The sequence below is a fragment of the Hoplias malabaricus genome, chromosome 15 (assembly GCF_029633855.1).
Source record: "Hoplias malabaricus isolate fHopMal1 chromosome 15, fHopMal1.hap1, whole genome shotgun sequence".
In the NCBI taxonomy this organism is placed as follows: Eukaryota; Metazoa; Chordata; class Actinopteri; order Characiformes; family Erythrinidae; genus Hoplias; species Hoplias malabaricus.
Window position 1 is genome coordinate 8,433,334 of NC_089814.1, and position 27,665 is coordinate 8,460,998.

At 45.7% G+C, this 27,665-nt stretch overlaps 2 protein-coding genes across 2 annotated transcripts in view; one reads left to right on the forward strand and one right to left on the reverse strand.

Moving 5' to 3' along the window:
* The window catches only part of jmy (junction mediating and regulatory protein, p53 cofactor), a 48,657-nt gene extending 35,957 nt beyond the window's left edge, over positions 1–12,700 (forward strand). Inside the window, exons 6-11 of the mRNA XM_066645260.1 lie at positions 403–568; positions 1,166–1,353; positions 1,466–1,549; positions 2,213–2,299; positions 4,255–4,819; positions 6,509–12,700. Of these exons, the coding sequence (XP_066501357.1) occupies positions 403–568; positions 1,166–1,353; positions 1,466–1,549; positions 2,213–2,299; positions 4,255–4,819; positions 6,509–6,819 (1,401 nt within the window). The 3' untranslated portion in view covers positions 6,820–12,700. The remainder of the gene's footprint in view (positions 1–402; positions 569–1,165; positions 1,354–1,465; positions 1,550–2,212; positions 2,300–4,254; positions 4,820–6,508) is intronic.
* A 21-nt stretch (positions 12,701–12,721) lies between these two features.
* On the reverse strand, positions 12,722–26,447 carry LOC136668710 (homer protein homolog 1). The gene is made up of 6 exons (XM_066646387.1): positions 26,361–26,447; positions 24,465–24,601; positions 19,526–19,685; positions 17,284–17,394; positions 16,309–16,389; positions 12,722–15,464 (listed from the first exon to the last, which is right to left on the reverse strand). Exons 1-6 carry the CDS (start codon positions 26,445–26,447, stop codon positions 15,270–15,272), a joined length of 771 nt encoding a protein of 256 aa, XP_066502484.1. The 3' UTR covers positions 12,722–15,269.
* Between the last annotated feature and the right edge of the window lie 1,218 nt (positions 26,448–27,665).

Below are 27,665 nucleotides of genomic sequence, written 5' to 3' on the forward strand. Positions count from 1 at the left end.
TGGTTTAATTGTAAAGGTATATCTTCACCTTCATTCAGTTCATACAGCTCTATGAATGTGCTGTCAGTTCCTGCCTCTAACTCTATACATCGCTCCACTGCTCGCCTACAGCTCAGAAGCCCCTCCCAGTTGGTTGATGGGATTGCATCCAGAATCCAGTCCTGGTTTTTATAATCACCGGTAGCTATGCGATTTGTTTACTGATCATCTAGTTTTACCTACCAGTGGTTATAAAAACCAGGACTGGATTTGAAGAACTATAATCCATCGGATCTCAGACGTACACTCCAGACTTGCCAGCTCTGTTCACACACCGCAGGACAACACAGCATACGTTTTGTGAGGACTGGATTGAGGAACACCGCTGTAATCCCCTCAAATCTCACTGTTTCTCTCTCACAGATGCAGGGTCTCCAGGGAGGAGAGGATGCAATGGCACGTTTGGACCAGATGGAGGCACTGTATTACGAACTCCAGCTGCAGCTGTATGAGATCCAGTTTGAGATTCTGAAATACGAGGAGCTATTACTGACTGCGCAGCTTCAGAGTTTGCGTAGACAAATGAGCGGTCAGTTTTTTAATAAACATACATTAACCATTGGTTTTGAAAAGTGCATATGATTTGTGTGTTCTGAATTGCTCACATTGAGAAATACTGAGAAATAGATCGATTATTCAGTGCATGTGAACATTAATTTGGGGATTTGTAACCCACCAACACACTGCGAAACAAGACCACGCACTCAGTTTTCTGTGGGCTTCCTACACTGCTTGGAATTGCCCCGCCCCCTTTTCTGAGTCTCTTCAATTACAGCGCTGGACCTGTAATTTATTTAATTTATGTGAGAGTGCAGAGACGTGGTTAAGTGGAACAAAAAAGACACAACAAGCACTGAGTAAAAGCAGTGAAATGGAGAACGAAGAGAACAGAGCTTCTGCTCCTCGCTCCTCACTGCTGTGCACTCGGGGTCGGGGCGAACAGAGAGCGGCTCATTATCATTTAAAGGAACAGGCGCTGAAATGCTGTCATGTTTAAGACTAATAAATGGATTAAACATATGGAATTTCATTAAAGCTAGCCTTTTATATCTTTTATAATAGATATTATATCTAATGCATTTCTTTGGTTGTGTTTGATGGGCTTTGTTGTGTTTGTGTCACACAGAGAGGCAGGACGAGGTGGTTTATTACGACACGTACGAGAGTCCGGACGCCATGAAGGCCACTGATGACCCCTCTGTTCCTTTCCCTCCTCTAAGAGACGATGTCAGTCAGCTGCAGCAGAGGACTCGGCAGCTGGAGGCCAAGAGGGGACGCATCACCGCCAAGAAAGCCTACCTCAAAAACAAAAAGGTACCGACCACTCTCAGGGCAGTCCTGGGTAATTCAGCCAGAGGTGATGGGGTGGTATTGATTGACGGTTTGGAAACACAAGGATGTGCTGACTGGAGTTTTTCTTCATCAGGAAATCTGCATCGTCAATCACACCCAGAAACTGCAGCAACGACAGAGTGGCCAGGCCTGCGACTCCCAGCATGCTCTTCAGCAGGTGTGGGATTGTAGGATGATGTCTATCCGTTTTGCTGTGTATTAAGAAACATTTTCTAACAACCAATTAAAACAGCTTTGTGTCTTTCGCCCACTTATTTGAGGATTAGAGTTTAAGTAAAAGTAAAAGCTCAGCACAACGCTCAAATCCCCAAAACGACCTGTAGGTATGTTTTGTTCACACTAGTAGCCCACAAACGTGTTGTGAACATGTGTCGTTACCATTAGATGGTTTATAATATCAGTTATAATAACGGTGTGAAGGACTAGTACAGTTTTTTGCCACCTTCTCGCCCGTGATCTGTTATGAAGCACTAGAAGATAGTCGTTGAGGGCTGTACGTTTTTTGTTGATAGGGCTGATCTCAGAACAGTTGTGACAGTCTAAAAACTCCAGTAGCTCTGCTGGGTCTGATCCACACTGTGTGACGGCTGTGCATTTTTCACTGAGATTTCTTATCCAGTCTGAATCCACATCTTGTGGAAAAATGACATTCCCCCAGCTCCCCCCGTCCGAATAGGGCTTATAACTGCTAATGATGCGAGACAGTTCCTTCACTTTCATCCTCAGGAGATGTGCTTTTCATTAGAAACTATTCCAACACTCGGTGGGCAATTATACAACACAGCAGACACTTTGCAATGTTTGCGTTTCTCCCCCGCAGGATGAGGAGGAAGAGGAGGACGTGAGGAACACCCGAGTCAGCCAAGAGAGACAGAAAACACTCGACAGACTGCGCAGCTTTAAACAGGTTAAAGCTTTCTCTGGGAAAACTCCAAGTATATCAGTCAGCCCGGGCAATGTTTCTCATTGTAATAACATTTAAAGGAACTAGGTAGTGTTTTTACTTTAAAATTACAGCTTCAGGGTCATTGTGATTCTGCGCTTCACCGATTCACAGCTGCAGTGGTGAGAATAGAGCCTCGGATGTTGCTACTCTGGGCTCAGTACTGCAGAAACTGCACTACGTAGCTTGGAGGAGGGGAAAGAAATCACCTCATTGGTCTAAACATGCTTCAGCAAGAGGTCGTAGCAATTTGCTGTCAGTTGGTTCTTATTGTTATGAAGTTGCAGCGCTGCAGAAAGTGGGTGACTGTCTGTGAGGAGTGTGGTCTGTTCTCCCTGTGTCTGTGTGGGTTTCCTCCGGGTGACTGTCTGTGAGGAGTGTGGTGTGTTCTCCCTGTGTCTGTGTGGGTTTCCTCCGGGTGACTGTCTGTGAGGAGTGTGGTGTGTTCTCCCTGTGTCTGTGTGGGTTTTCTCCGGGTGACTGTCTGTGAGGAGTGTGGTGTGTTCTCCCTGTGTCTGCGTGGGTTTCCTTCGGGTGACTGTCTGTGAGGAGTGTGGTGTGTTTTCTCTGTGTCTGCGTGGGTTTCCTCCGGGTGACTGTCTGTGAGGAGTGTGGTGTGTTCTCCCTGTGTCTGCGTGGGTTTCCTTCGGGTGACTGTCTGTGAGGAGTGTGGTGTGTTCTCCCTGTGTCTGTGTGGGTTTCCTCCGGGTGACTGTCTGTGAGCAGTGTGGTGTGTTCTCCCTGTGTCTGCGTGGGTTTCCTTCGGGTGACCGTCTGTGAGGAGTGTGGTGTGTTCTCTCTGTGTCTGTGTGGGTTTCCTCCGGGTGACTGTCTGTGAGGAGTGTGGTGTGTTCTCCCTGTGTCTGCGTGGGTTTCCTTCGGGTGACTGTCTGTGAGGAGTGTGGTGTGTTCTCCCTGTGTCTGCGTGGGTTTCCTCCGAGTGACTGTCTGTGAGGAGTATGGTGTGTTCTCTCTGTGTCTGCGTGGGTTTCCTCCGGGTGACTGTCTGTGAGGAGTGTGGTGTGTTCTCCCTGTGTCTGCGTGGGTTTCCTTCGGGTGACTGTCTGTGAGGAGTGTGGTGTGTTCTCCCTGTGTCTGCGTGGGTTTCCTCCGAGTGACTGTCTGTGAGGAGTATGGTGTGTTCTCTCTGTGTCTGCGTGGGTTTCCTCCGGGTGACTGTCTGTGAGGAGTGTGGTGTGTTCTCCCTGTGTCTGCGTGGGTTTCCTCCGGGTGACTGTCTGTGAGGAGTGTGATGTGTTCTCTCTGTGTCTGCATGGGTTTCCTCCGGGTGACTGTCTGTGAGGAGTGTGGTGTGTTCTCTCTGTGTCTGCGTGGGTTTCCTCCAGGTGCTCCGGTTTCCTCCCATGCTCCAAAAACACACGTTGGTAGGTGGATTGGCGCCTCCAAAGTGTCTGTGGTTGTGTGTGTGAGTGAATGTGTCTGTGTTGCCCTGTGAAGGACTGGCGCCCCCTCCAGGGTGTATTCCTGCCTTGCGCCCAATGATTCCAGGTAGGCTCTGGACCCACCGCGACCCTAAACTGGATAAGGGTTACAGATAATTAATGCATGAATGAATGAAATCAAGAGGACAAGGGCCAGGAAGCGTGGGTGCTTTACTACTGTTCTCCAAAAGTTACATAGTGCATTTTCTGCAGTGCTGTTCTCCCTATTACAGGCCAATGGAGTATCACAAAGATTTTCAAGCTGTGATTTTAATTAATAAATACAGTGTTGCTTTTATAAAGTTTGAACCTGGTTGTAATGTGAGGATTACTCCGCCTGCTCACAGGCTCTAAACTGTGATGTTTAATGTAATGAATCAACTTCCTTCTAAAATGTCTTTGTTTCTAACCCAGGGTGTATTCATGTCCTATAAGATGCTAATGGTTTTTGGGTCCTTTCCTGTTTTTCTAATCTAGCGCTACCCAGGTCAGGTGACCCTGAAGTCCACCCGGCTCCGGCTGGCCTACTCCAGGAAGAAAAACGGCTCGGCCCAGCCTCCTGCCGCTGTGAAAGCAGAGCAGCCTCAGACCCAGGTGGCCAGCGTCCAAACAGAAGACACCCCGGCTCCTCTAGAACATTCCATGACCGTCCCAGAGCTCCGGAGACCTGAAGGCTTTTTGTCTTTACCCACAACAGTTACATCTGCCCCGGAGACACTGGGGCCGTCCTCTCTTCCTCCGCCCCGAGAACTGACCCTCCTGGACTCTTCCACATCTCCAATCTCTCCTCCAACTCCTCCTCCTCCTCCTCCTCCTCCACCTCCTCCACCACCTCCTCCCTCACTGGAGGAGAACCTTGGTGAGGGGCAGGGGCAGGAGCAGGGGCAAGACCAAGGACAGGGGGGCAGCCCAGTGCAGCAGCCCAAAGCAGACAGCCCCCTTGGCCCTTTCTCGGCTCGCTTCTTTGACAGCAGTCAGCTGGTAAACGCCAGGAAAAAACTGAGGAAGACTGCGTCCCTGGAGTCGTCTCAGTGGAGGAGAGGTGAGTGATGCATGATATGTCCTCGTCTGTTTTATTATTTGTCGATATGTGGATTTTTTAATTATTGGTATCTGTTTGATTTTAATTTTTTGCTGATATTACAACCGATAGCTTAGCACTTCTTTTGTGCTTGCGCATATGCACTGATGCCAGTAACTGCGCAATTACTGTTACACAGTTTCTGCAGAGAACAGTCTATCGTTACACTTATATATCGCGTTTCTAGACACCTTTACAATCCACACTGCTCAGAACGCTCAGAACACTCAATCCACACACACTGGTGAGAAGCTACAGCCAAATGCACACAGCGTACTCTCGACCAGGAACCACTGTCCATCTGGAAGACTCCCAGGACAGAGAGCCAATCCATATCTGGGTTCACACACATACAGACATACATTCACTCACTCATTCACACACCAGGACAGGTATTACAGAAGCCAATTCACCTACCCTCCATGTTTTTGGACCGTGGGAGGAAACCAGAGACCTGGAGGAAATCCACGCAGACACAGAGAGAACACACCGCTCTCCTCACAGACAGTCACCCGGAGGAAACCCACGCAGACACAGAGAACACACCACACTCCTCACAGACAGTCACCCGGAGGAAACCCACGCAGACACAGGGAGAACACACCACACTCCTCACAGACAGTCACCCGGAGGAAACCCACGCAGACACAGGGAGAACACACCACACTCCTCACAGACAGTCACCCGGAGGAAACCCACGCAGACACAGGGAGAACACACCACACACCTCACAAACAGTCTCCCGGAGGAAACCCACGCAGACACAGGGAGAACACACCACACTCCTCACAGACAGTCACCCGGAGGAAACCCACGCAGACACAGGGAGAACACACCACACTCCTCACAGACAGTCACCCGGAGGAAACCCACGCAGACACAGGGAGAACACACCACACACCTCACAAACAGTCTCCCGGAGGAAACCCACGCAGACACAGGGAGAACACACCACACACCTCACAGACAGTAACCCAGAGGAAACCCACGCAGACACAGGGAGAACACACCACACTCCTCACAGACAGTCACCCGGAGGAAACCCACGCAGACACAGGGAGAACATGAACACTCCTCACAGATGGGACTTGAACCCAAGATCCCAGCGCTGAGAGGCGAATGTGCTGCTTATCACAGTCTAACACGTTAAAGTTCCCAGTCTCTACTACGGATTTCTTTTTTATTGTTTATTCTGTTTTGAGGGTGAAAACCTAATGTAAAATATCAGAAATGCTTGGTGCAGTGGTTTCTGACTCTCCATCTTTCTCGAAAAACATATCCAGTGTTGAACTAATTTGCACACCTCTAGAAACCATCCATGTGGAACCATCAGTAAATCTTTGATAGAATATAAACAAACACCTAATAAACTTAAAAACTACAGAAACGTGCAAATACTGAAGAAAAAATGTGCTCAGTTATTAATATCAGTATCAACAACACGAAGGAGCTAAATATTCTTCGTAACCAATCAATAAATCAATGAATGTTGCATCCCTAGAGGGATTGGGACAGTGTACTAAAAAGGAGGGGTTGCTCTGTGCTGTTCCATGGACGTAGTTATCTTTAGATTAGGAGGTTGTGTCCTGTTACTCTCTCCTGTAACTGTGCACGGCGACAGTTTCCTGTTATTTCTCTTTGTCTCCACAGCGAGTTCTCCTATGGACGAGGTTCTGGCGAGTCTGAAGCGAGGGAGTTTCCACCTGAGAAAAGCCGAGCTGCGCGTCCTGGCGCCCGATCCGGACGAGGACGATGGGAACAATATCCTGGCTCAGATCAGGAAAGGCGTGAAGCTGAGAAAAGTTCGGAGGCAGGAGCAGAGAGGGCCGAGGGGCATGCTGTCAGACTCCAGCGACCCACTGACACGCAGCATCCACGAAGCTCTGCGCAGAATTAAAGAAGCTTCACCTGAATCCGAGTCTGAGGACGAGGGGCTGCCCTGCACTGACTGGGAGAGCTAGGTCACTCCTTAAAAATCTGTACACAGAATATTCCATAGTGTACACACACACCAAGCACATGGAAGATAACCAGTTCATGAAGCCATCCTCAATCCCTACACTTTAATCTTCACAGACACTGCATTTACATCACAGCAAAGTGAGGCCAGTGATGAAGTTTTCGCTGCATTAATAATCGCAATTAACAACTTGTAGTATTTAAAACTGAAGTGCAAGTCTAAAGCAGACATATCGGCTATTTCCATTTCATCATCTGTAGCTAAAAACGGACTTAACGCTGCTTTCTGAAGCTCCATAATCTGAAGGTATTTGGTTCTAACCCTGTTTCGAGTGACTGTCTGTGAGGAGCGTGTGTGTGTTCTCTCTGTGTCTGCGTGGGTTTCCTCCGGGTGACTGTCTGTGAGGAGCGTGTGTGTTCTCTCTGTGTCTGCGTGGGTTTCCTCCGGGTGACTGTCTGTGAGGAGTGTGGTGTGTTCTCTCTGTGTCTGCGTGGGTTTCCTCCGGGTGACTGTCTGTGAGGAGTGTGGTGTGTTCTCTCTGTGTCTGCGTGGGTTTCCTCCGGGTGCTCTGGTATCCTCCCACAGTCCAAACACACACGTTGGTAGGTGGATTGGCTGTGTGACATTGGCCACAGTTCTGAGTGTGTGAAACGATCCACAGGTGAGTGTGAGAGTGACAGGGTGAACGTGTGACTGACTGGGTGAACAGGATGAAGCCATTGCTCACTGCTGCTTTCTAAACGTGTAAAGGCCCATTTATTCTCAGCATTAAATACAAACACGCACTGAGCCTTCTGTCCATGCCCTGCTGCAGTTAAGGCTGTATTTCTGCACATTCTCTGAACGCTTGCGGATATTGAGTCTGAACAGAGCAGTACCAGTGGGAACTGTAGGGGGCAGTGCAGCCCATAGTCAAGAGAAACACTGGTAAAACAGGTGAAACGTTGCTTCTTTTGCGTTTCTTTGTAAAATAACGTTACTTTATCAGCGCTTCCTCCACCGTCGCCATATTTGTTGTTGTCATTTGATACTTTTCACTCTGAACCGCCCTCTAGTGGATGTATTGCTTAACATCCCCTCCAAAATAAAAGGACACATGGTACCACTTTAAAATTAGACTACATTTATAAAGGTTAATACATTATTTAAATGTGGTTATTAATTAGGCTTAAAGTTATTAATAATCATCTGCAACACGGAGAGTAGAAGGGAAACAGTGATCTCTTTTTTGTCTGATGTTGAAAGAGAAGTTACTGAAAATGTCGAGGTAAAGAAAGTCATTTCACATGTTTACGTACACCGTGTTATGATCGAAGTCTAAAAAGACATTCTATCGGTGGTTAATTGGTTAAACTTGGTGAGTAAATGGTTAAACCTATTAAAAGCTATGTGCTGAAGCTGACGGGGTTAATGTCAACTGAAGGAGAGGACAAAGTGAGGTAAGCGACAAGGGATCTGAGGTTAAACTGTAGATGGATGCGTGTTCACTTTTTGGCAAAGAGCAGTGCACTTTCTATACAGCACCAGTCAAAAGTTTGGAGGCGCCCACTCAGGGAGGGTCTCCTTTGTTTTTGGGCCGTTTTCCACATGTTGTGAATGTACAGCACCGGTCAAAAGTTTGGACACCTTCTCATTCAGTGTTTTTTCTTTGTTTTTTATTATTTTCTCCGTTGTAAATGAATGTGAAAGACGTTAAAACTATGAAGGAACTCATATGGAGTGATGTAGTAAACAGAGAAGTGTTAAAGAAACCAGACTATGTTTTATACTTTAGACTCTTCACAGTAGCCCCCTGTTGCTTTGATGACAGCTTCACACACTCTCTCCGTTCTCTCTTCATGAGGTCGTCACCTGGAACGGTTTTCAGTGAACAGCCGGGGCCTCGTCGAGAGTTGATCTGTAGAACCGCTCTCTTCTGAATGTGTCTGAGACTGTAACTGGGGCTGTGCAGAGGTAGGGGCTGGTACACAGTTCTCTACAGTGACTAGCTCTACTCCACCAATCACTGATCAGGAGATGTGTCCAAACTTTTGATTGGTAATGTATATGATATGATTATTAATTCTGAAATTATCGTTAATGCTTTTTAATGCATTTACAACCTAATTAATAACCACTTATGAACAGAGTGTAAAGCATTGATAAACCTTAAGTGGAGTCTCATTCTAAAGTGGTACTGGACACATTTATTTATTTACGTACGTATTTTTTTGGGTACGTATGCGTTTACCTGGATCGAGCAGATAAATCTGCACCGGTGTGACTCTACTGTGGAGCACAGTAACAGTGAGGCAGTTATGTAACGGTGACACACTTGGCCTCTCTTCATTTCAGTAGAGAGGGGCAACAGTGTGTGAAGGAAGAAAGCAGCAGAGAGAATAAATAGTTGAGCTTCTATCTTCTTCATGGGAATGAGAAGGGAGTTAACCATCGGATTCTTTGAATGTGTCATAGTCACATTAACCCTGCACACGCTGGAATCGTTGTTTATCATACTGTTGATATTGATAGTGTTCACTTCGCTGTGATGTAAATGCACATGATCATTTTCCACACCACTCACTCACTCACTCACTGTCTCAGCTTGTGATGAGCATTGGTTTTGTGAAGGAAACAAACGTAGGACCTTGTTTTAAAGCCGTTTACGGAGGATTTCAGGTTGTGTCTTTACCTCAGTGTGAAGCTCCAGATGTGTTTGAGGTTTTACAGAACATTCAGACTCCTCACACCACTGACCACACACCCACTGGGCATCAAGGTTTATCGTTCTCTCTCTGTCTCTCTCTTTATTAACACTGTTGTAATACAGCACAGTAAATCTCACTGTCTCTGTCTCTCTCACTCTTTCCCTGTCTCTCTCTCACTCTTTCCCCTCTTCCCCCCCCTCTCTCTCCCTCTTTCCCCTCTCTCTCTCTCCCTCTTTCCCCTCTCTCTCTCTGTCTCTCTACCTCTTTTGCCTCTCTCAGTCCCCAATTTAACTCATAATTCATGATCTAATATCAGTCCAGCCACTGGTTATAAAAGGTGTTCCTTTATTTTCAAACATCCATCCGTTGTTTTAGTGAAATATCTGCTTTTAAAAAAATAACAAATGTAAAACTGACAGAGCTGAGCTTCAGTAACATTTTGAAGATGTTAAAAATGCAGCAGAACAATCAGCTGTTTTGGCCTTGGACAGTGTCAGACTTCAAGCCTTTGCAGCTGAGGCCAGTAACAGGCAGAATATACACCGCTTTGTGATTAAAATTCCTGACGATGCTTTAGAAGCCACAGCTCGTCTGAAACCTGTGTTTACGGGTTTCTCCGCTTTTATTTTGAACGCTGATTCACAGGAAGATGTTCCAGCCGCTGATGGAGGGCTTTTATTTTGTTTTTTTGTGTTGTTTTCTCCAGCGTGTAGCTCACTTGTTCCGGAGAGAAAGGGCAGAGTGCGCTTGATTTGTGTTGAAGCACTGGTGCCACCTACAGTCGACAGCTTTTACTACACCCTTCACGAGTGCCGATTTGTCTTTTAGCAATGTTTTAGACGTTTTTTTTTTAAACAAGCTTGATTTATAACTGTTTCTTGACTTATCTGACTATAAATCTTTAGTTCATTTAGATCTTTGTGGTTTTAATTTCAGATTTTCTGTTCTGTTTGAGATGTATTTGTAAAGTTTTGCCTAATTTCTTTATCAGCCACAACACAGACATTCAGCCTGTGAACTCTCTGAAGAAAAGCACAGTCTGAGCTCTTGTTCTACAGGTTTACAGCTCTTTATCCCCCTTCAGTGGTCCATTAATGATGTGATATATTTCCGACCAATCGTTATATTCCTGGTTAATGCTCAAGACCTAGTCAAAGGTTTTTGGATTGTGCTGAAGTGGAGGTCTGCTGATTCTTCAACGTTGCTGTAATTCAGCGGTTGTGGACAGTCATTAAGATGTTTATTTGGTGTGAAGTGGTAGGTTCTAGATGTTTCTTTACAGAGGAGGTGATAGAAAACAGGCGTCTCCATGTCTGTGGACTACAGTGTCTTTATATGAAACGCTGACGCTGGTAAAATGGTGAAGAAAATGTTCACTGACTATTTCGTAACCAGTTCATATCATAACTTTCTAGGAGGAGTCTCCACTCAGACGTCTGCTTCCATTCACCACCGCTGTGAGCACCACACCACTCTGAATGGCTGTTTGATTTCAAATGAATGGAGTTAACCCTTAAGGAACACGCTGTAGCTCTGTTAAAGCAGGATGTTGTTTCCGAGTGTTCACTTCATTCTGTAAAATTCAGCCCGGCCCCTAACAGCAGCACTATCAGCGGTTTCTCATGGTGCTCCCGCTCTTCTGCTCAATGTGAAACGTGGTACAACTCCTCACTGACGATGCCTCATACTGTAGCTAGCGCACACTTCCTGCTGTTCCACGCTGACCTCGCACACACTTCGCTTTCAGATTTCTGCCAAATGAGCGCTCGGTGTGGTAGAGTTTCACTAAACCATTAGGGTCCAACCACCGAGACGTTTTAGGGACATGGTTCTTACATAAAAAACCTTTAGTTCTGATGTTAGACTCATTCTTTAAGTGCTGACCTTACTCTTGAAGTTATCACTTTTATAATTGTCCCTACAACAGCCGTGGGGATCGATGCACATCTGTTTGTGTGTGATTTTGTTTACCCATGTTGCATTGCAGCACGTGTGACATCTGTACTGTCTGGTGTTGAAGGAATTTCCCTCCCTCCCCCCAAAAAACACGTGATCTGGGATCAGTCTCTGCCTTCTAGAAGAGAGTGGTGTTGGTTTAAAGACTGATCTGAGATCACATCCGTGGTGAGGGGCTTTGTATTTTTCTTTTAATGATGACATTGTGGCTTTCAGCTACACTTTTATTTAAAAAAAAAAAAAAAAAAACAAGTCCATCGTTCGTACTGTATTTAGCTTTTTTTTTATTATTATTATTTAATAATACATTTTCCACTCTTTAATCACTGTGTTATTCTCGTACACCTTCTATGCATTGCTTTATTATTTGTTTGCCTTTTTTAAATCCACCCCCAAATGTTTTATTCTGCACCGACACTACACTTTCCAACCAGTCTCCCTCCAACGTTTAGCAACTAAACAATTTTAAAAATGACGTGTGTGACTGGACGCCTGGGTCAGTCACTAGAAATGTGCAATATTAAAATAGAAACTGAAAAATGGCTATTTTTCACCTGTATCATAATGTAATAATGTAATGAAACAGAGCGAACCTGACATTAGCTGCATGATTGATTAAATACATGTATTTATTGAGTAAAACTTAATATTTAAAAAAGCAAATGTATAGCAATACCATAAAGGTAAAAGGAATCTGATTTTCTTTTTTTTATTCTCTTTATCTTTTTTTTCCATTTACTCTGCTTTTCCAATCATTATATTCCTAATAACTGTTTGGTAATTTCAAAATGCATTTTTCCCCTTTAAGGAAATAAAAGGCAAGTATTAAAACTCTCTTGGTGTGTGTTTGTGTGTTGGTGTTGGTGTGTGTCAGAGTGAATGCTGACTTTACTGAGTTTGACTTATTTATTTTTAATGATTAAATATTAGTGGTGCAGTAGAGTCTTGGGGTTGCGTGTGGTGTGTTCTCCCTGTGTCTGAGTGGGTTTCTTCCAGATGTTTCAGTCTCCTCCCACTGTCCAAACACGTGTTCCAAGGTGGAATGACTGTGTGCAATTGTCTCTAAGTGTGTTTGAGAGAGTGAGAGAGATGAGATGAGAACAGAGAGAGAGACAGACAAAGAAGAGATGAGAACAGAGAGAGATAGAGAGACAGACAGAGAGAGAGAGGAGATGAGAACAGAGAGAGAGAGCATAAAGTAACAAACGGAACTCATCATCATGAAAGCTTTGGAAAAACTCCACGTTGTTCCACAATGTTCCAGGGGCCACAGTGAGTCAAACAAGCCATGGTTGTAAATAAATAAAGTAAATTAAAGCAACACTAGGTAGCATTTTTACCTTAAAATTCCAGCTTAAAAATCATTACGATGTTCCACTGAGCTGTAACAGGAAGAAACATGTCTGTCATTGCTACTCCACCCTCAACCACCGCAGAGGCTGCACTATGTAACCTGTGGAGGAAGGTAGGAAATCAATGGTTTAAAGACCGACGTCAAACACTAGTGGAAGAGCGGAGGCTGGCTTTCCTCATTTCTAAATAATAGACCAGGTCTATTTTTTCTTACTTTATTTTAATATAAATTACTCAATTACAATTGTGTTTATGCATGTGTTATAATCAACATTGAAAATTATTACTCAAACCAATCCCCCATCTAAAGTATAGTGTAACGACGTGAGAAACCAACCCAACGAATCGTCCTGTGAAGTACTAGAACCAACAACAAGCCCTTTAAGAGTGTTCTTCAGGATTTACAGGGTCTGTAAGTCATCTGTCTTGTCTCACAGATATTTGGCAACAGTAAACCCCCACGTAGTACCTTAGCTACCGTTGATGCATTTTTCGTACCAAAGGCAACTTGAGCAAGTTCATCTGTACAGGAAAACAGATTTGGCAAAAGGAAAAAAGAACAACAACAACAAAAAAAAAAAGTCTCTCTGCTTTGTACAAGTGTTTCCAAGTCTCCATTTCCCTTTTGAATAATAATTAAATAGTTTAAAAATATTGCCAGTTTTTTTTTTCCACATAAAAAAACAGCCATAATATTATTTTAAATCACACACGATTTTAAAAATGATAAAGCAATGTTCTTTTGAGGTCAATGAAAATAAAAAAACAAAAACAACCAAAAAACCTGTAGAATGCAACATCTGTGAATATATTTTTACAATAAATAACTCAAACAGCATCGAGTCGGTCATTGGACCTCAAAAAGAAAACAACAAAACATTGTTAAAATTCACTCAGTTCTCAGAAGTTCCATTTTCACAAGTGCACTAGAAATCTGCGATATTTAGAGATTAGAAAAATGTGTAGAAACCAACGACTGTTTCGTACGTAATTCGCTGCAAACTCAGAGCAGTCTGCAGCGTGTGTGTTGTGTTTGAGTGTATTCCCTTTAGCTCTCTTTCAAAGAGGGAAGTAAAATACCTGATAGTGAGATGCTAGTTTGTCTTCCCTCAGTCCCTCTGTACACACACACGCGTATATATCTATATAACTCTTTTTTCTGTATTGCTCAGATATGTGGAAGGAAGGTTTCCGCATCTGTGTGGCATCCACATGAACACAACGTCCTTCGTGACCAAACAGGGACCTGGATTGATTACCTCCAAAAATAAAATGCATTTTTAATCACGAGGGATGGCAGCTATGTAGAAAAAGACGGCGAGTCGCAGAGCCGAAGACTTGGGTTTGTTTTTTTACGGTCAATCTCTTGTTTAGGCCTCGCAAACGTCCAGTTGTGTTCAGCCTTACTTCCCAAAACAGCTTTTGGAAAATCGTCAGTCCCGTTTCTCGCCTCCTGTGCCTTAAAACCGTAACCACGACCTAAAAGGGCAACAACAATGTACATCACTTTATAGTGTTAGACCTGATTGGAGCAGGGTTTTCACACAGAAATATTCAGTGTTCGCTGGAACTCTCCGGGAAATGTAAGAAAAGCATAGTTTCTGTCCTGTATTTGCTGCTGAAATGGAAGAATACTACACTGTGACAGTCCTCTCTGTGTGAAAAAGCAACACTATGCGCACAGTACTCTGCAAAAAAACAGACCCGCCTGTCATTAACTTAAATGTCCAGTCAAAAACGGTCAGTACAGGTGCCTCCTAAGGTCAGTCACAGCTGCTGGACGCATTCCCCGCTTCTTTTGATCCGAGTCAATCCCGAACGCTATCGGTCATGTCGAGGTGTGGGCTCTGGAGCGGCCCGTCCACTGCTCCTTCGTTTTGTTTCCTCTTCTTTTGTGTCTATTTCCTTCTCTCCGTGAGAGTTGGCTCCTCCCAATGTGAAGACGGACACGGGTTTAACACCGGAGCGTGAGAAGAGAGGATGGTTAGTCGGGGTCCTATTAACTTGGACTTCCTCCATCAGTCGCTCTTGAATAATTAGCAGCACGTACCTGACGGCAGTTTTGACTGGACATTACATAAATAAAAGAAGGCCTCTGACCTTTGCTCTGTGCTGTGTGTAGGTGTCAGTGTGAAGGACTGAAAGAAAGGCAGCAAGGCCAGTATCATGTAGTGTGTTTGTGTTTGTCTGTAAACCCCTCTGTTTATGTGCAGGCACCTGTTTTATGGAAGTGCACCTGTGAACTAAGTGTGTGTGTGTGTGTGTGTGTGTACTTTTTTAAAACCCACGGTCCGTAGCAGAAGTGACCGTCCATCTGTTTGCATGCAGGCCTGAATACGTCTGTATCAAGTGTATCGTGCCCCTGTACACTGTGCTGGCGTGTATGTGTGTGTGTGTGTGTGTGTATTTAATGTCAGTGTTTCCCCACTAGAGGGCGCAGTGGAGACCCAGGGCTCTAGCTGGCCCCAGTCTCGATCAGTTTGGCGAGGCTGTCCCTCAGCTCGGTCAGCTCAAAGATCTTTCCGTCCAGCAGCTCCAGCAGAGAGCGGAGGCTCTTTCTGAAGGACTCCTGCTCCACCTGACTGCTCTCCAGACGCTGCTCCAGCTCGGCCAGCTGAGCCTCCAGCTCCATGTTCCTTGACTCTGTTTCCTAAAACGATTCACACAAACACGCTCAGAAAGAACGTACTAACACTAGGGTGGTACAAGGTCAGGGAAAAACGTCCAGGGTTTTTTCTGTAACGGTGAAAACAAAGCATGAACCTTCAGTAAGTGCATTTTTGTACGTTTCTGTAGCTTTACTAAAGAAAGTAACTTAAGAATTTTAAACCTGGCTGTGCCCGTATGTGGGGGACCCGCTCTATGGATCATAAACGGGTTGTTTCGGGTAGAGGTCTACGTGGGAAACTCTGCAGGGTTTGTCCCATTCTCACCCACAAACTTTATTATTTCAGAAGATGATTATTTTTTATACAGTACAGCTTCCCTAAAGAGAAGAAAACAGACTATGCGTACCCTCGCAAATGTTATACGAAGACGTGTTTATATAAGCATGGGCACGGACTAACACACACGAGGTCAACTGACCGTCTACAGGCGCCGCCATTTCAGTAGCACAGTCATGCACCATTCATGTGGTGTTCATGTGATTGGCTGCTTCGCATATATTTCAAATTCGTTTATTGCTTTCTTACGAATTATTTAGCTATTTTCTCTTATGTTGATTCCTTCCTTCCTTCCTTCATTCATTCATTCTGTGACATAATTATTGCATGGCTATTAACTATTTCATGACTATTGTAGTTTATTTTACAGTGGCTGAGTGTGTATTTTCATCTGCACGTGCAGCATTTGGGAACAGCCTTGGCCTTAAGGGAACTGCACTCACTCCTCCCTCAATATCAATGTGAGTATGTGTGTGTGTGTTGGGTGTGCTCCCTGTCACAGATGAGTCCAAACTTTGTAGTAAAAGCCCGTGTCACATGGTAGTTCACCTGTAGTTTGTGTGTTACTGCGTCCTTCTGGGATTGCAGCTCGTGAGCGTTTTCCACTTCCGATTTTAGTCGCTCCAGCTCCTGTGAAAACGAGCGAATACAGTTAAATACCGCAGACACAGGCTAGTGGTGTTATTTTACTGCTGTCGTTATCAACTGCGCAATAAACACCAGGCACGGTTTGGGGGGAAATAAGGGAATCCCTCTTTGCTGCAGTAACAGCTTGTATGCGTCTGCGACAGTTCAGAACATTTCTAGTCACTAGAGCCTCAGTGAACTTGGGCCATGGGGAACTTTGGCTCGTGTGCAGCTGCAGTACAGTAGCCTCGGCCTAAAGAAATGCCAGCAAACAGGTTAATTAATTAATTAACGCACCTCCAGCCTACGTCCCCAGGCGAAGACCCCAAAAATCATAGCAGGGGTCATCTCTCTCCTGACACGGAACAGGAGGGCCTTCTGCCCCGAAATGTTGACAGAATAATGGTGGTGCACAGTGGATTCTTGTGCCTGGAAAACTGAGCTCTTTACTGTTTCTGTGTAGAAACCGCCGGACTGTCACTCGGAACGTGTCAAAAACAGACCCCAAAGTGATAAAACAGACTACTGTACTGTGCTTGACTCGTGTGTTACCGCCATGGCACCACGTGACGTGTGCAGCAGGTGTAAAAGGCTGATTAATATAGAGGTGTACTGACGCATTACCTTTGGTGTGGAGATCACCTACAGGCTGCAGAAAAATGCCTTCTGGACTGAAACAGATGTCAGGCCCCGTGCGTTTCGTAAATGATCTTTAACGTGATATTATTGTTTATCGTGATAATTCTGGAGACGATAACCCTTTACATTATGGTCCACTGTAGAGTGGCCCATTTTACTGGACAAAGTGTCCTAAGGGAATTTTTGAAGAAGCTGAATTCATTTATTACAAGGGGGTTGTCGGGTGACTTTTGAGCAAAGCAACGCAATAAAACACACCTCCTCCTTGGCCTTGAGCTCTGCCTCTAGCTCCTCTATCGTCTGGTTCAGTTCCGTCTTCTGGGTTTTAATGCCTGTGGTCTGCCCACTTACACACTCCAACTCTGTCACCTGAAACACAGACACACACACACACACACAGAAAATCAGCAGTTGATGTAGGACTAAAGAAACTCTCTTTTGTTCCCCGTCTCGTTTTCTTTTCTTTGCTCGCTCTCTCTCTGTTCTCATCTCCTCTCTCTCTCTCTGTTCTCATCTCCTCTCTCTCTCTCTGTTCTCATCTCTCCCTCTGTTCTCATCGCCTTTCTCTCTCTTTGTTCTCATCTCCTTTCTCTCTCTCTCTCTCTCTGTTCTCATCTCCTTTCTCTGTCTCTGTCTCTCTCTCTCTCTGTTCTCATCTCCTCTCTCTCTCTCTGTTCTCATCTCCTCTCTCTCTCTCTGTTCTCATCTCTCCCTCTGTTCTCATCGCCTTTCTCTCTTTGTTCTCATCTCCTTTCTCTCTCTCTCTCTTTCTCTGTTCTCATCTCCTCTCTCTCTCTCTGTTCTCATCTCCTCTCTCTCTTTGTTCTCATCGCCTTTCTCTCTCTTTGTTCTCATCTCCTCTCTCTCTCTCTCTCTGTTGTCATCTCCTCTCTCTCTCTCTTTGTTGTCATCTCCTCTCTCTCTCTCTTTGTTCTCATCTCCTTTCTCTCTCTCTCTTTGTTCTCATCTCCTTTCTCTCTCTCTCTCTGTTCTCATCTCCTTTCTCTCTCTCTCTCTCTGTTCTCATCTCCTTTCTCTCTCTCTCTCTCTGTTCTCATCTCCTTTCTCTCTCTCTCTCTCTCTCTGTTCTCATATCCTCCCTCTCTCTCTCTCTCTGTTCTCATCTCCTCTCCTCTCTCTCTCTCTCTGTTCTCATCTCCTCTCTCTCTCTCTGTTCTCATCTCCTCCTCTCTCTCTCTGTTCTCATCTCCTCTCTCTCTCTCTGTTCTCATCTCCTCTCTCTCTCTCTGTTCTCATCTCCTCTCTCTCTCTCTCTGTTCTCATCTCCTCTCTCTCTCTCTCTGTTCTCATCTCCTCTCTCTCTCTCTGTTCTCATCTCCTCTCTCTCTCTCTCTGTTCTCATCTCCTCTCTCTCTCTCTCTGTTCTCATCTCCTCTCTCTCTCTCTCTGTTCTCATCTCCTCTCTCTCTCTCTGTTCTCATCTCCTCTCTCTCTCTGTTCTCATCTCCTCTCTCTCTCTGTTCTCATCTCCTCTCTCTCTGTTCTCATATCCTCCCTCTCTCTGTTCTCATCTCCTCTCTCTCTCTCTGTTCTCATCTCCTCTCTCTCTCTCTCTGTTCTCATCTCCTCTCTCTCTCTCTCTGTTCTCATCTCCTCTCTCTCTGTTCTCATCTCCTTTCTCTCTCTCTCTCTGTTCTCATCTCCTTTCTCTCTCTCTCTCTCTGTTCTCATCTCCTTTCTCTCTCTCTCTCTCTGTTCTCATCTCCTTTCTCTCTCTGTTCTCATATCCTCTTCTCTCTCTCTGTTCTCATCCCCCCTCTCTCTTTGTTCTCATCTCCTCTCTCTCTCTTTGTTCTCATCTCCTCTCTCTCTCTCTGTTCTCATCTCCTCTCTCTCTCTCTGTTCTCATCTCCTCTCTCTCTTTGTTCTCATCTCCTCTCTCTCTCTCTGTTCTCATCTCCTCTCTCTCTCTCTGTTCTCATCTCCTCCTCTCTCTCTCTGTTCTCATCTCCTCCTCTCTCTCTGTTCTCATCTCCTCCTCTCTCTCTGTGTTCTCATCTCCTCCTCTCTCTCTCTGTTCTCATCTCCTCCTCTCTCTCTCTGTTCTCATCTCCTCTCTCTCTCTCTGTTCTCATCTCCTCTCTCTCTCTTTGTTCTCATCTCCTCTCTCTCTCTCTCTCTCTGTTCTCATCTCCTCTCTCCTCTCTCTCTCTCTGTTCTCATCTCCTCTCTCTCTCTCTCTCTCTGTTCTCATCTCCTCTCTCCTCTCTGTTCTCATCTCCTCTCTCCTCTCTGTTCTCATCTCCTCTTCTCTCTCTCTGTTCTCATCTCCTCCTCTCTCTCTCTGTTCTCATCTCCTCTCTCTCTCTGTTCTCATCTCCTCTCTCTCTCTGTTCTCATCTCCTCTCTCTCTCTCTGTTCTCATCTCCTCTCTCTCTCTGTTCTCATCTCCTCTCTCTCTCTCTGTTCTCATCTCCCCTCCCTGTCTCTGTTCTCATCTCCTCTCTCTCTGTTCTCATATCCTCTCTCTCTCTCTCACCCGTTTGTGTAGTCTCTCGGCCTCCTCCTGATATGCGGCCAGTTGCTGTTTCCACTGTTTGACGTTGGCTGTGGACTCCAGCAGAGCAGCTGTTAGCTTGGCGTTGTTGCCTTTCAGAGCGGCCAGCTCAGCCTCCCAGTGTTTACTGATGGTGGTCGAACTGAAGGAGGAAGGAAGAAACACTGAGACTGTGGAACTAGCCCATAAACCCATGTGGGAGTGAAAGGAGAAAGGACGAAAAGACATTAATCTTTTAAGCCTCAGAAGAAAAACTAATCTAAACAACTTTCCAGTGTAAGGTCAAAAACGTGAAGAGCATTTTATCCACGGAAGGTCAACTCCAAAAGCCTTATTTTTGCCCTTTAATCTAGAAATGTGCCTCATGTTCTAATAGCATCAGAGTGCACCCACCTAGAAAGGCAGTACCACGCTTCTTTTAGGCAGAGATAGATAACCCAGCAGCCCACAGACAGCTCCAACTCCACGTAACAGATGAGTTAAATGTTTTTTCTATTTAATGGAGCAGACATTTTAGCCAGCAAAAAATTAGCAAAATAATTATGAGAATGTTTATTTATTAGTTTAACATTATTATTCTGTCATTACATTATTAATTAATCTCTCTTTCACTAAATTTCAGCGCTGTACAGAACAGTGCCGTTAACATGTAAAAGAAGTCAAGAAGTCCAAAAAGCTCCCACAGCTCTGAATGTTAAGTGACTATGTGTTACAGGGTGACTCACAGCAGCAGAGGAACACTATTTTTATTCATTAATTCCTTGTCTGTAACCATTATCCTGTTCAGGGTCGCGGTGGGTCCTGAGCCTACCCAGAATCACTGGGTGCAAGAGAGGAACACACCCTGGAGGTTTTTCACAGAGTGGCACATTCACACCTACGGACACTTTGGGTCTCCAATCAATCTACCAACGTGTGTTTTTGGAGCGTGGGAGGAAACCCACGCAGACACAGAGAGAACACACCACACTCCTCACAGACAGTCACCCGGAGGAAACCCACGCAGACACAGAGAGAACACACCACACTCCTCACAGACAGTCACCCGGAGGAAACCCACGCAGACACAGGGAGAACACACCACATTCCTCACAGACAGTCACCCGGAGGAAACCCACGCAGACACAGAGAGAACACACCACACTCCTCACAGACAGTAACCCGGAGGAGACCCACGCAGACACAGGGAGAACACACCACACTGCTCACAGACATTCACCCGGAGGAAACCCACGCAGACACAGGGAGAACACACCACACTGCTCACAGACATTCACCCGGAGGAAACCCACGCAGACACAGGGAGAACACACCACACTCCTCACAGACAGTCACCCGGAGGAAACCCACGCAGACACAGGGAGAACACACCACACTCCTCACAGACAGTCACCCGGAGGAAACCCACGCAGACACAGGGAGAACACACCACACTGCTCACAGACAGTCACCCGGAGGAAACCCACGCAGACACAGAGAGAACACACCACACTCCTCACAGACAGTAACCCGGAGGAGACCCACGCAGACACAGGGAGAACACACCACACTGCTCACAGACATTCACCCGGAGGAAACCCACGCAGACACAGGGAGAACACACCACACTGCTCACAGACATTCACCCAGAGGAAACCCACGCAGACACAGAGAGAACACACCACACTCCTCACAGACAGTCACCCGGAGGAAACCCACGCAGACACAGAGAGAACACACCACACTGTTTCATAAAGTGAAGAAGAAGCACCTGAGAAATTGACTGCTTGCTACGTTACAGAAGCAGCACGTCATAGAAATAAATTAAATTGTGTAATAAAAAAAAAGGTGTATGTTGTGTTGAAAGCTTTGTATCAGCTCTGAAGTGGAGATCAGATGGAGAGGGATGTGTTCAGGGTTTAAAAGAACGAGTTTTTTTTTCCACCACAGTCACACTGATGACACACAACTCACACACACACAACTGTGTGTGTGAGGCTGTGAAAATGAACTGCAAAGCCGTCCAATAAAGTAGCTCCTATGAAACTGCCAGTGCAGCCAATTCAATCATACACTCCTGCCACACTTCTGTTTAAATTATTAAAGACAAAATGAAAGCCTGCACTATGTAATCTGACTGAAAACAAACCAAAGGACTGTCTACACTGTGGAAATGTAATACAGAACATAGAGGTGTAATATTTTCACTTTAACAATACTATCAGTGTGCGGCACGGTGGCGCAGCAGGTAGTGTCGCAGTCACACAGCTCCCGGGAACCTGGAGGTTGTGGGTTCGATTCACGCTCTGGGTGACTGTCTGTGAGGAGTGTGGTGTGTTCTCCCTGTGTCTGCGTGGGTTTCCTCCGGGTGACTGTCTGTGAGGAGTGTGGTGTGTTCTCCCTGTGTCTGCATGGGTTTCCTCCAGGTGCTCCGGTTTCCTCCCACAGTCCAAAAACACACGTTGGTAGGTGGATTGGCGACTCAAAAGTGTCCGTATGTGTAAGTGAATGTGTGAGTGAGTGTGTGTGTGTGTGTGTGTGTTGCCCTGTGAAGGACTGGCGCCCCCTCCAGGGTTTATTCCCGCCTTGCACCCAATGATTCCAGGTAGGCTCTGGACCCACTGTGACCCTGAACTGGATAAGGGTTACAGATAATGACTAATAACTTGATGATAATAACTTTTACTTGTATTTCTACTACTGTCAGAAAAATAGGTATAGTAAAGGTACACTATTGTTCACTAAAGATACATTACATTCTCTTCTCCAGAAAGAGAGGTAAATATTTCACACTGAACTCTGCAAAATAAAATTAGAACATAAGCCCTGAAGATTAAACTGAATGTATGAAATCAACAAAACCCTCAAGGTACCCCCACAGTGACAGCAGAATGTACCGTGTATATGAAAGTAATGCAGGTAGGATTAATACGTCAGGGTTTAAACGTAACTACATTAACAAGCTGCAGGCAAGGGGCAGAGTGGTGGATGGAGATAGAAGTGGGGTCTAACTGTATATTCATAGATCTGTGAATACTAAATAAAAGCAAAGGTAGTTATATCTAAGACACTTTTAACGTATTAGGGGACTTTTATCTTGGAAATAACTTTTACATCTGTAACTCTGAACAGACATGAGTTTTTAGGGCATACATCACCAAATGGCAGACATCAGTCCAGACCAGGACCCCGTGAAAATCCAATACGATTCAGTTTAGATAAATTAATTAATTCATTCATTCATTATCTGTAACCCTTATCCAGTTCAGGGTCGCGGTGGGTCCGGGGCCTACCTGGAATCATTGGGCGCAAGGCGGGAATACACCCCTGGATTGGTGAATAGAGTTGTGACCATTGCTTAGTAACGAAAAGTGGACATGTCTAAATTCACTTGTGTTTCTAGCACTACTTAGTGAACTAAATAGTGCCTCACTATAAAGCACAGTACTAATGAGGGAGTCGGGAGCCATTTTGTTCACAGCCTCAGAGTAAACAGAGCTCTTCACCAGTAAAAGCTTTCACAGCTGAACGAGGGCTGACAATAAAAGTAAAAAAATCAGAAAGACAAAAACGTAAAGAGTGAGCCATTTCTGACATAGAGTACGGCACGAGTTCAGTGTGTGTTAAAAGTCTCCTATTTTATTAAATTAAATGCTATGAAATGTGGGTGGCATGGTGGCGCAGCAGGTAGTGTCACAGTCACACAGCTCCAGGGGCCTGGAGGTTGTGGGTTTGATTCCTGCTTCGGGTGACTGTCTGTGAGGAGTGTGGTGTGTTCTCCCTGTGTCTGCGTGGGTTTCCTCCGGGGGACTGTCTGTGAGGAGTGTGGTGTGTTCTCCCTGTGTCTGCGTGTGTTTCCTCCGGGTGACTGTCTGTGAGGAGTGTGGTGTGTTCTTCCTGTGTCTGCGTGGGTTTCCTCCCTCGCTCTGGACCCACCGCGACCCTGAACTGGATAAGGGTTACAGATAATGAATGAATGAATGAATGATATGAAATGTGGTTGATGTTAGTCAGTAGCGATAGCTGTAGCTATAAAAAGTTACACAGACTTTTTGAAGTTCGGACCTTTGCTGAGAGGAAATTTTAACAAATGAACCATATTTAAATTTAAATGAATCGGATAAGCAGTTCCCAGCAATGAATGAATAAATGAATACCTCTGTTTTAGGGGTTGGACTGGGTGTTTAATTTACCAGTACCCAATTTTAAAGGCAACATTCCTGTGTATACATTCCTCAATGAAGCTCTGCTCCTAAATCACAGAACTGAACGGCAGAAATGCCTGACTTTGCACTAAGTGCCTTTCACGCTAAAGGATGTGAGCACATTTTCATGTATATTTAAAGGCAGTGTAACACAGTGTTTTAATTTAATGTTTTAGTGCTGTCCAGGGAAGCCGGGGGGAGCTAAATAATGGATGACGGCATGAATTGACATGTAGGGGCCAACACTGCACCTCTCTGTGCCTATTTCATATTAAAGCAGAGAGGTTACGAGGCTATGACTTTATCCCACTGCTGCTTCCAAGAGGCAGGGGCCACAGACTTTTTAAATCGGGAAATAATACGTTAATTTGCACGTTATTATAATCACTATGTCACTGTTCACGTCACTGAGGCTTCACCATCAAAGAATCTCTTGTGAGCATTCATTTCTATTCTTTAGAACTTTATTCTTTAGAATAATAGTGACTTCTATGTGTCTAGCACATTGTTGTGAAGATTTGATGGCATTTCTTCACATTAACCTTTAACTATTTAGTGTTTAGTGTAAGAGGCTGTTTACTAGAGGCATAGTTCTGCTCCTACAACTGACCGGTGATCAAAGGGATACAGATGTGCACTGCTGAGATTATCCAAGCTGTTTGTGTCTGGTGCCACCTTAAGGGGTGTTGATAAATGTCCGGACACAGAGGGTACACACCGTGCCTCTCTACTCTCACCTGTGAGGGAAGGGCACTGCGTTGGGTTCTGCCCGATGTTCCGAGTTCTGCGAGGCGTCAGCCGTGACCCGTTCATCGTCCGTCCCGTTGATGCTCTCAGGGGTCAGAGGTGACTGGAGGTCACCCGTAGCCGACTCCTGTCACAACACAAAGAATGAAGTGATCAGTTTTATTGCTCCGGGGCCCGTCCCGAAACGGCCTCAATCCATTTGCACACTTGATGATCTGAAGTGAATGGGATTAACGACATGATTGAATTGCTGTCAACACGACCATGGGGTTTATGTGAGGTGCTGACCACACTCGGATTCACCAGGAGGGAGAGGAACAAAGGTCTTAGCCACAAAAACAGTCCAGCAATGGTTCAGCTTTAATGACACAAATGATCCACGGCCCCTAAATGTATGGGGGACAATGAGGGGGGCTTGTTTTGGGTGTTGGGTATGTCGGTGCATGTGTGTGTGAACTGTGAACATGTGAAACAATGTAGTAAGAATGTTATTCAGTTACTGGACACTAGACTTTTAAGGAACCTTTCATTTACTATTTATTTATTATTCTGTTTGTAGGAGGCCACTCAGAGGTGGACATCATATTTATTTTCATATGTCTCTTATAATGTTTATGTTTGGTAAATTAGAGGTTTTGAGAAGAAATGGATGAATTTAGAAGCTTATGTTGAATGTGAGCGGACAGCAAAGGCTCTCCACTCCATCATCTGGATAAGGACTCCATGAAAATGACCACCATTCTCCACAATTCTCACAGCATTTCTGAAATTATAATGAGCAGGCTTTACCACAAATCTCTTTCATCAAACTAACTACACATCTGCTGTCATAGCTAAAATATAATGAAATATCATCACCCCAATTACAGACTGTTTTCCGTCCCACTTCCCCCCTGTTCCTCAGCGCTCAGGACCCTCACAGAGCAGGTGAGACGTGGTGGTGGATCATTCTTAGCGCTGCAGTGACACTGACGTGGTGGTGGTGTGTTAGTGTGTGTTGTGCTGGTTTAGAGTGGATCAGACACAGCAGTGCTGCTGGAGTTTTTAAACCGAACAGAGAACAGTCCACCAACTGAAAACATCCAGCCGACAGCGTCCTGTGTCACTGATGAAGGACTAGAGGACAAGCGACACACACTGTGCAGCGACAGATGAGCTACTGTCTCTGACTCTACATCTACAAGGTGGACCAACGAGGGAGGAGTGTATACTGACGTAGAGTCTGATACCTTCAGTGCAGTAAGCTGGACTCACTGTCAGGACTCTGTACGTCTGTGTATACACACTTCTGTGTACTGTTACTGGAGACTGCCTCCTTCTACACGTTAGGCCAGAACAGCAGACCTGCCTGCTCGGGTGAAATGGGGCTTTAAAAAGTCTCATTACTTCAGGGAGGATAATGAAACTGATATTGTATTAAGCTAGGACTTCTCCAGTCACACAACACTAGTGAACTGGAAGGGTGAAGTCCAGCACAACCCGAGCTTCCTCTGAAACACAAGAAGCCAACCACAGCATCTTTACAAAGTGCTACTAACTTGTTGTAAAAATTGCTATCCGCTTGTTAAGTGTGACGCCACGCTTGACGTTGTGCCATTTGGGGGTCCAATCATGCATTTGTTCCCATCACATTCATTCATTCATTAGGCATGTGTTTATGGTTGGATTAAAGGCAAATATCTCAGTCAATTATGTTGTTATCTTGGTTCAGGGGTTCATTAAAAAGAAATAAATTAAACGTAAACTTAAGCAAACGTGTCTTTGTCAACACTGTTTGCACACTTGCAGCTCATTCAGATCTGTGTGATCTGTTGTGTGGACTGACTGTGTGCTCCGCTTCTGGGAGAGAGAGAGCTGCTGCAGCTACGTCTCTGGGAGCCAAGGACCCATGGAGAGAGAGCCGTGTCTCCCGTAACTCCGTCTCTGGAAGCCGAGGACCGGCGGACAGAGAACTGTGTCTCCCGTAGCTCCATCTCTGAGCTACGGGAGACACAGCTCTCTTTCTGCGGTGCCTCAGCTTCCAGAGATGGAGCTACGGGAGACACAGTTCTCTGTCCGCGGGTCCTCGGCTTCCAGAGACGGAGCTACGGGAGACACAGCTCTCTCTTCGCGGTTCCTTGGCTTCTGGAGATGGAGCTACGGGAGATGTGGCTCTCTCTCCGCGGTACCCCGACTTCCAGAGACAGAGCTATGGGAGACGCGGCTTTCTCTCCTCGGCTCCCAGTGACTGAGCTACGGGAGACACAGCTCTCTCTCTGCGGTGCCTCAGCTTCCAGTCACTGGGAGCTGAGGAACCGAGGAGAGAAAGCCGCGTCTCCCGTAGCTCTGTCTCTGGAAGTCGGGGTACCGCGGAGAGAGAGCCGTGTCTCCCGTAGCTCCGTCTCCAGAAGCCAAGGAACCGCGGAGAGAGAGCTGTGTCTCCCGTAGCTCCGTCTCTGGAAGCCGAGGACCACGGAGAGAGAGCCGTGTCTCCCATAGCTCAGTCTCTGGAAGCTGAGGACCCACGGAGAGAGAGCTGTGTCTCCTGTAGCTCCGTCTCCAAAAGCCAAGGAACCGCGGAGAGAGAGCCGTGTCTCCCGTAGCTCCGTCTCTGGAAGCCGAGGACCCACGTAGAGAGAGCTGCGTCTCCCGTAGCTCCGTCTCTGGAAGCTATGGAACCAAGGAGAGAAAGCTGTGTCTCCCGTAGCTCCATCTCTGGAAGCCGAGGACCCACGGAGAGAGAGCCGTGTCTCCCATAGCTCCGTCTCTGGAAGTACAGGAGCTGCGGAGCGAGGCACTCCCACTCATGGTCAGTCCTGATGTTCTAAAAAGTTGTACTACCGATTATCTTATAGAAAGTAGGTTTGTAAAGAAAGGAGCTAGATTTGTTGCCGGTCGGTTATTTTTCCTCATAATAATTCGCTAGAAGGTCTGAAAAGTCACTAAATCTAGCGGCAAAATCACTAACTTGGCTATACCAAGCAGTGGTTTGGACCGGGACATGACGTATCACAAGGTCGATACGTCACAACTTAACAAGCAGATACAAATAAATCTGATTTGATTTGAACACTAACTGCCTATGTCTGGTATCGGATAATAGACACCTGCATTCAATACCATTACACTTTGTGATGAGAGGAGAGGAACGCTCACTGCAGTGACACGGAGATGCTGCCCCTGAGTTCGAGAGTTTGGCTGTTCCTTCCTCT

What these genes read in the sequence shown, in the direction of transcription:
- LOC136668710 (XM_066646387.1), bottom strand. Translation starts at nt 26,447, where the DNA reads ATGGAGCTACGGGAGACACAGTTCTCTGTCCGCCGGTCCTCGGCTTCC. An exon ending in GCAGTGCCCTTCCCTCACAG is followed by an intron (nt 19,686 to 24,464) that starts GTGAGAGTAGAG and finishes TTCCTCCTTCAG; the next exon opens with TTCGACCACCATCAGTAAAC. An exon ending in AGCTCAAGGCCAAGGAGGAG is followed by an intron (nt 16,390 to 17,283) that starts GTGTGTTTTATT and finishes TCGTTTTCACAG; the next exon opens with GAGCTGGAGCGACTAAAATC.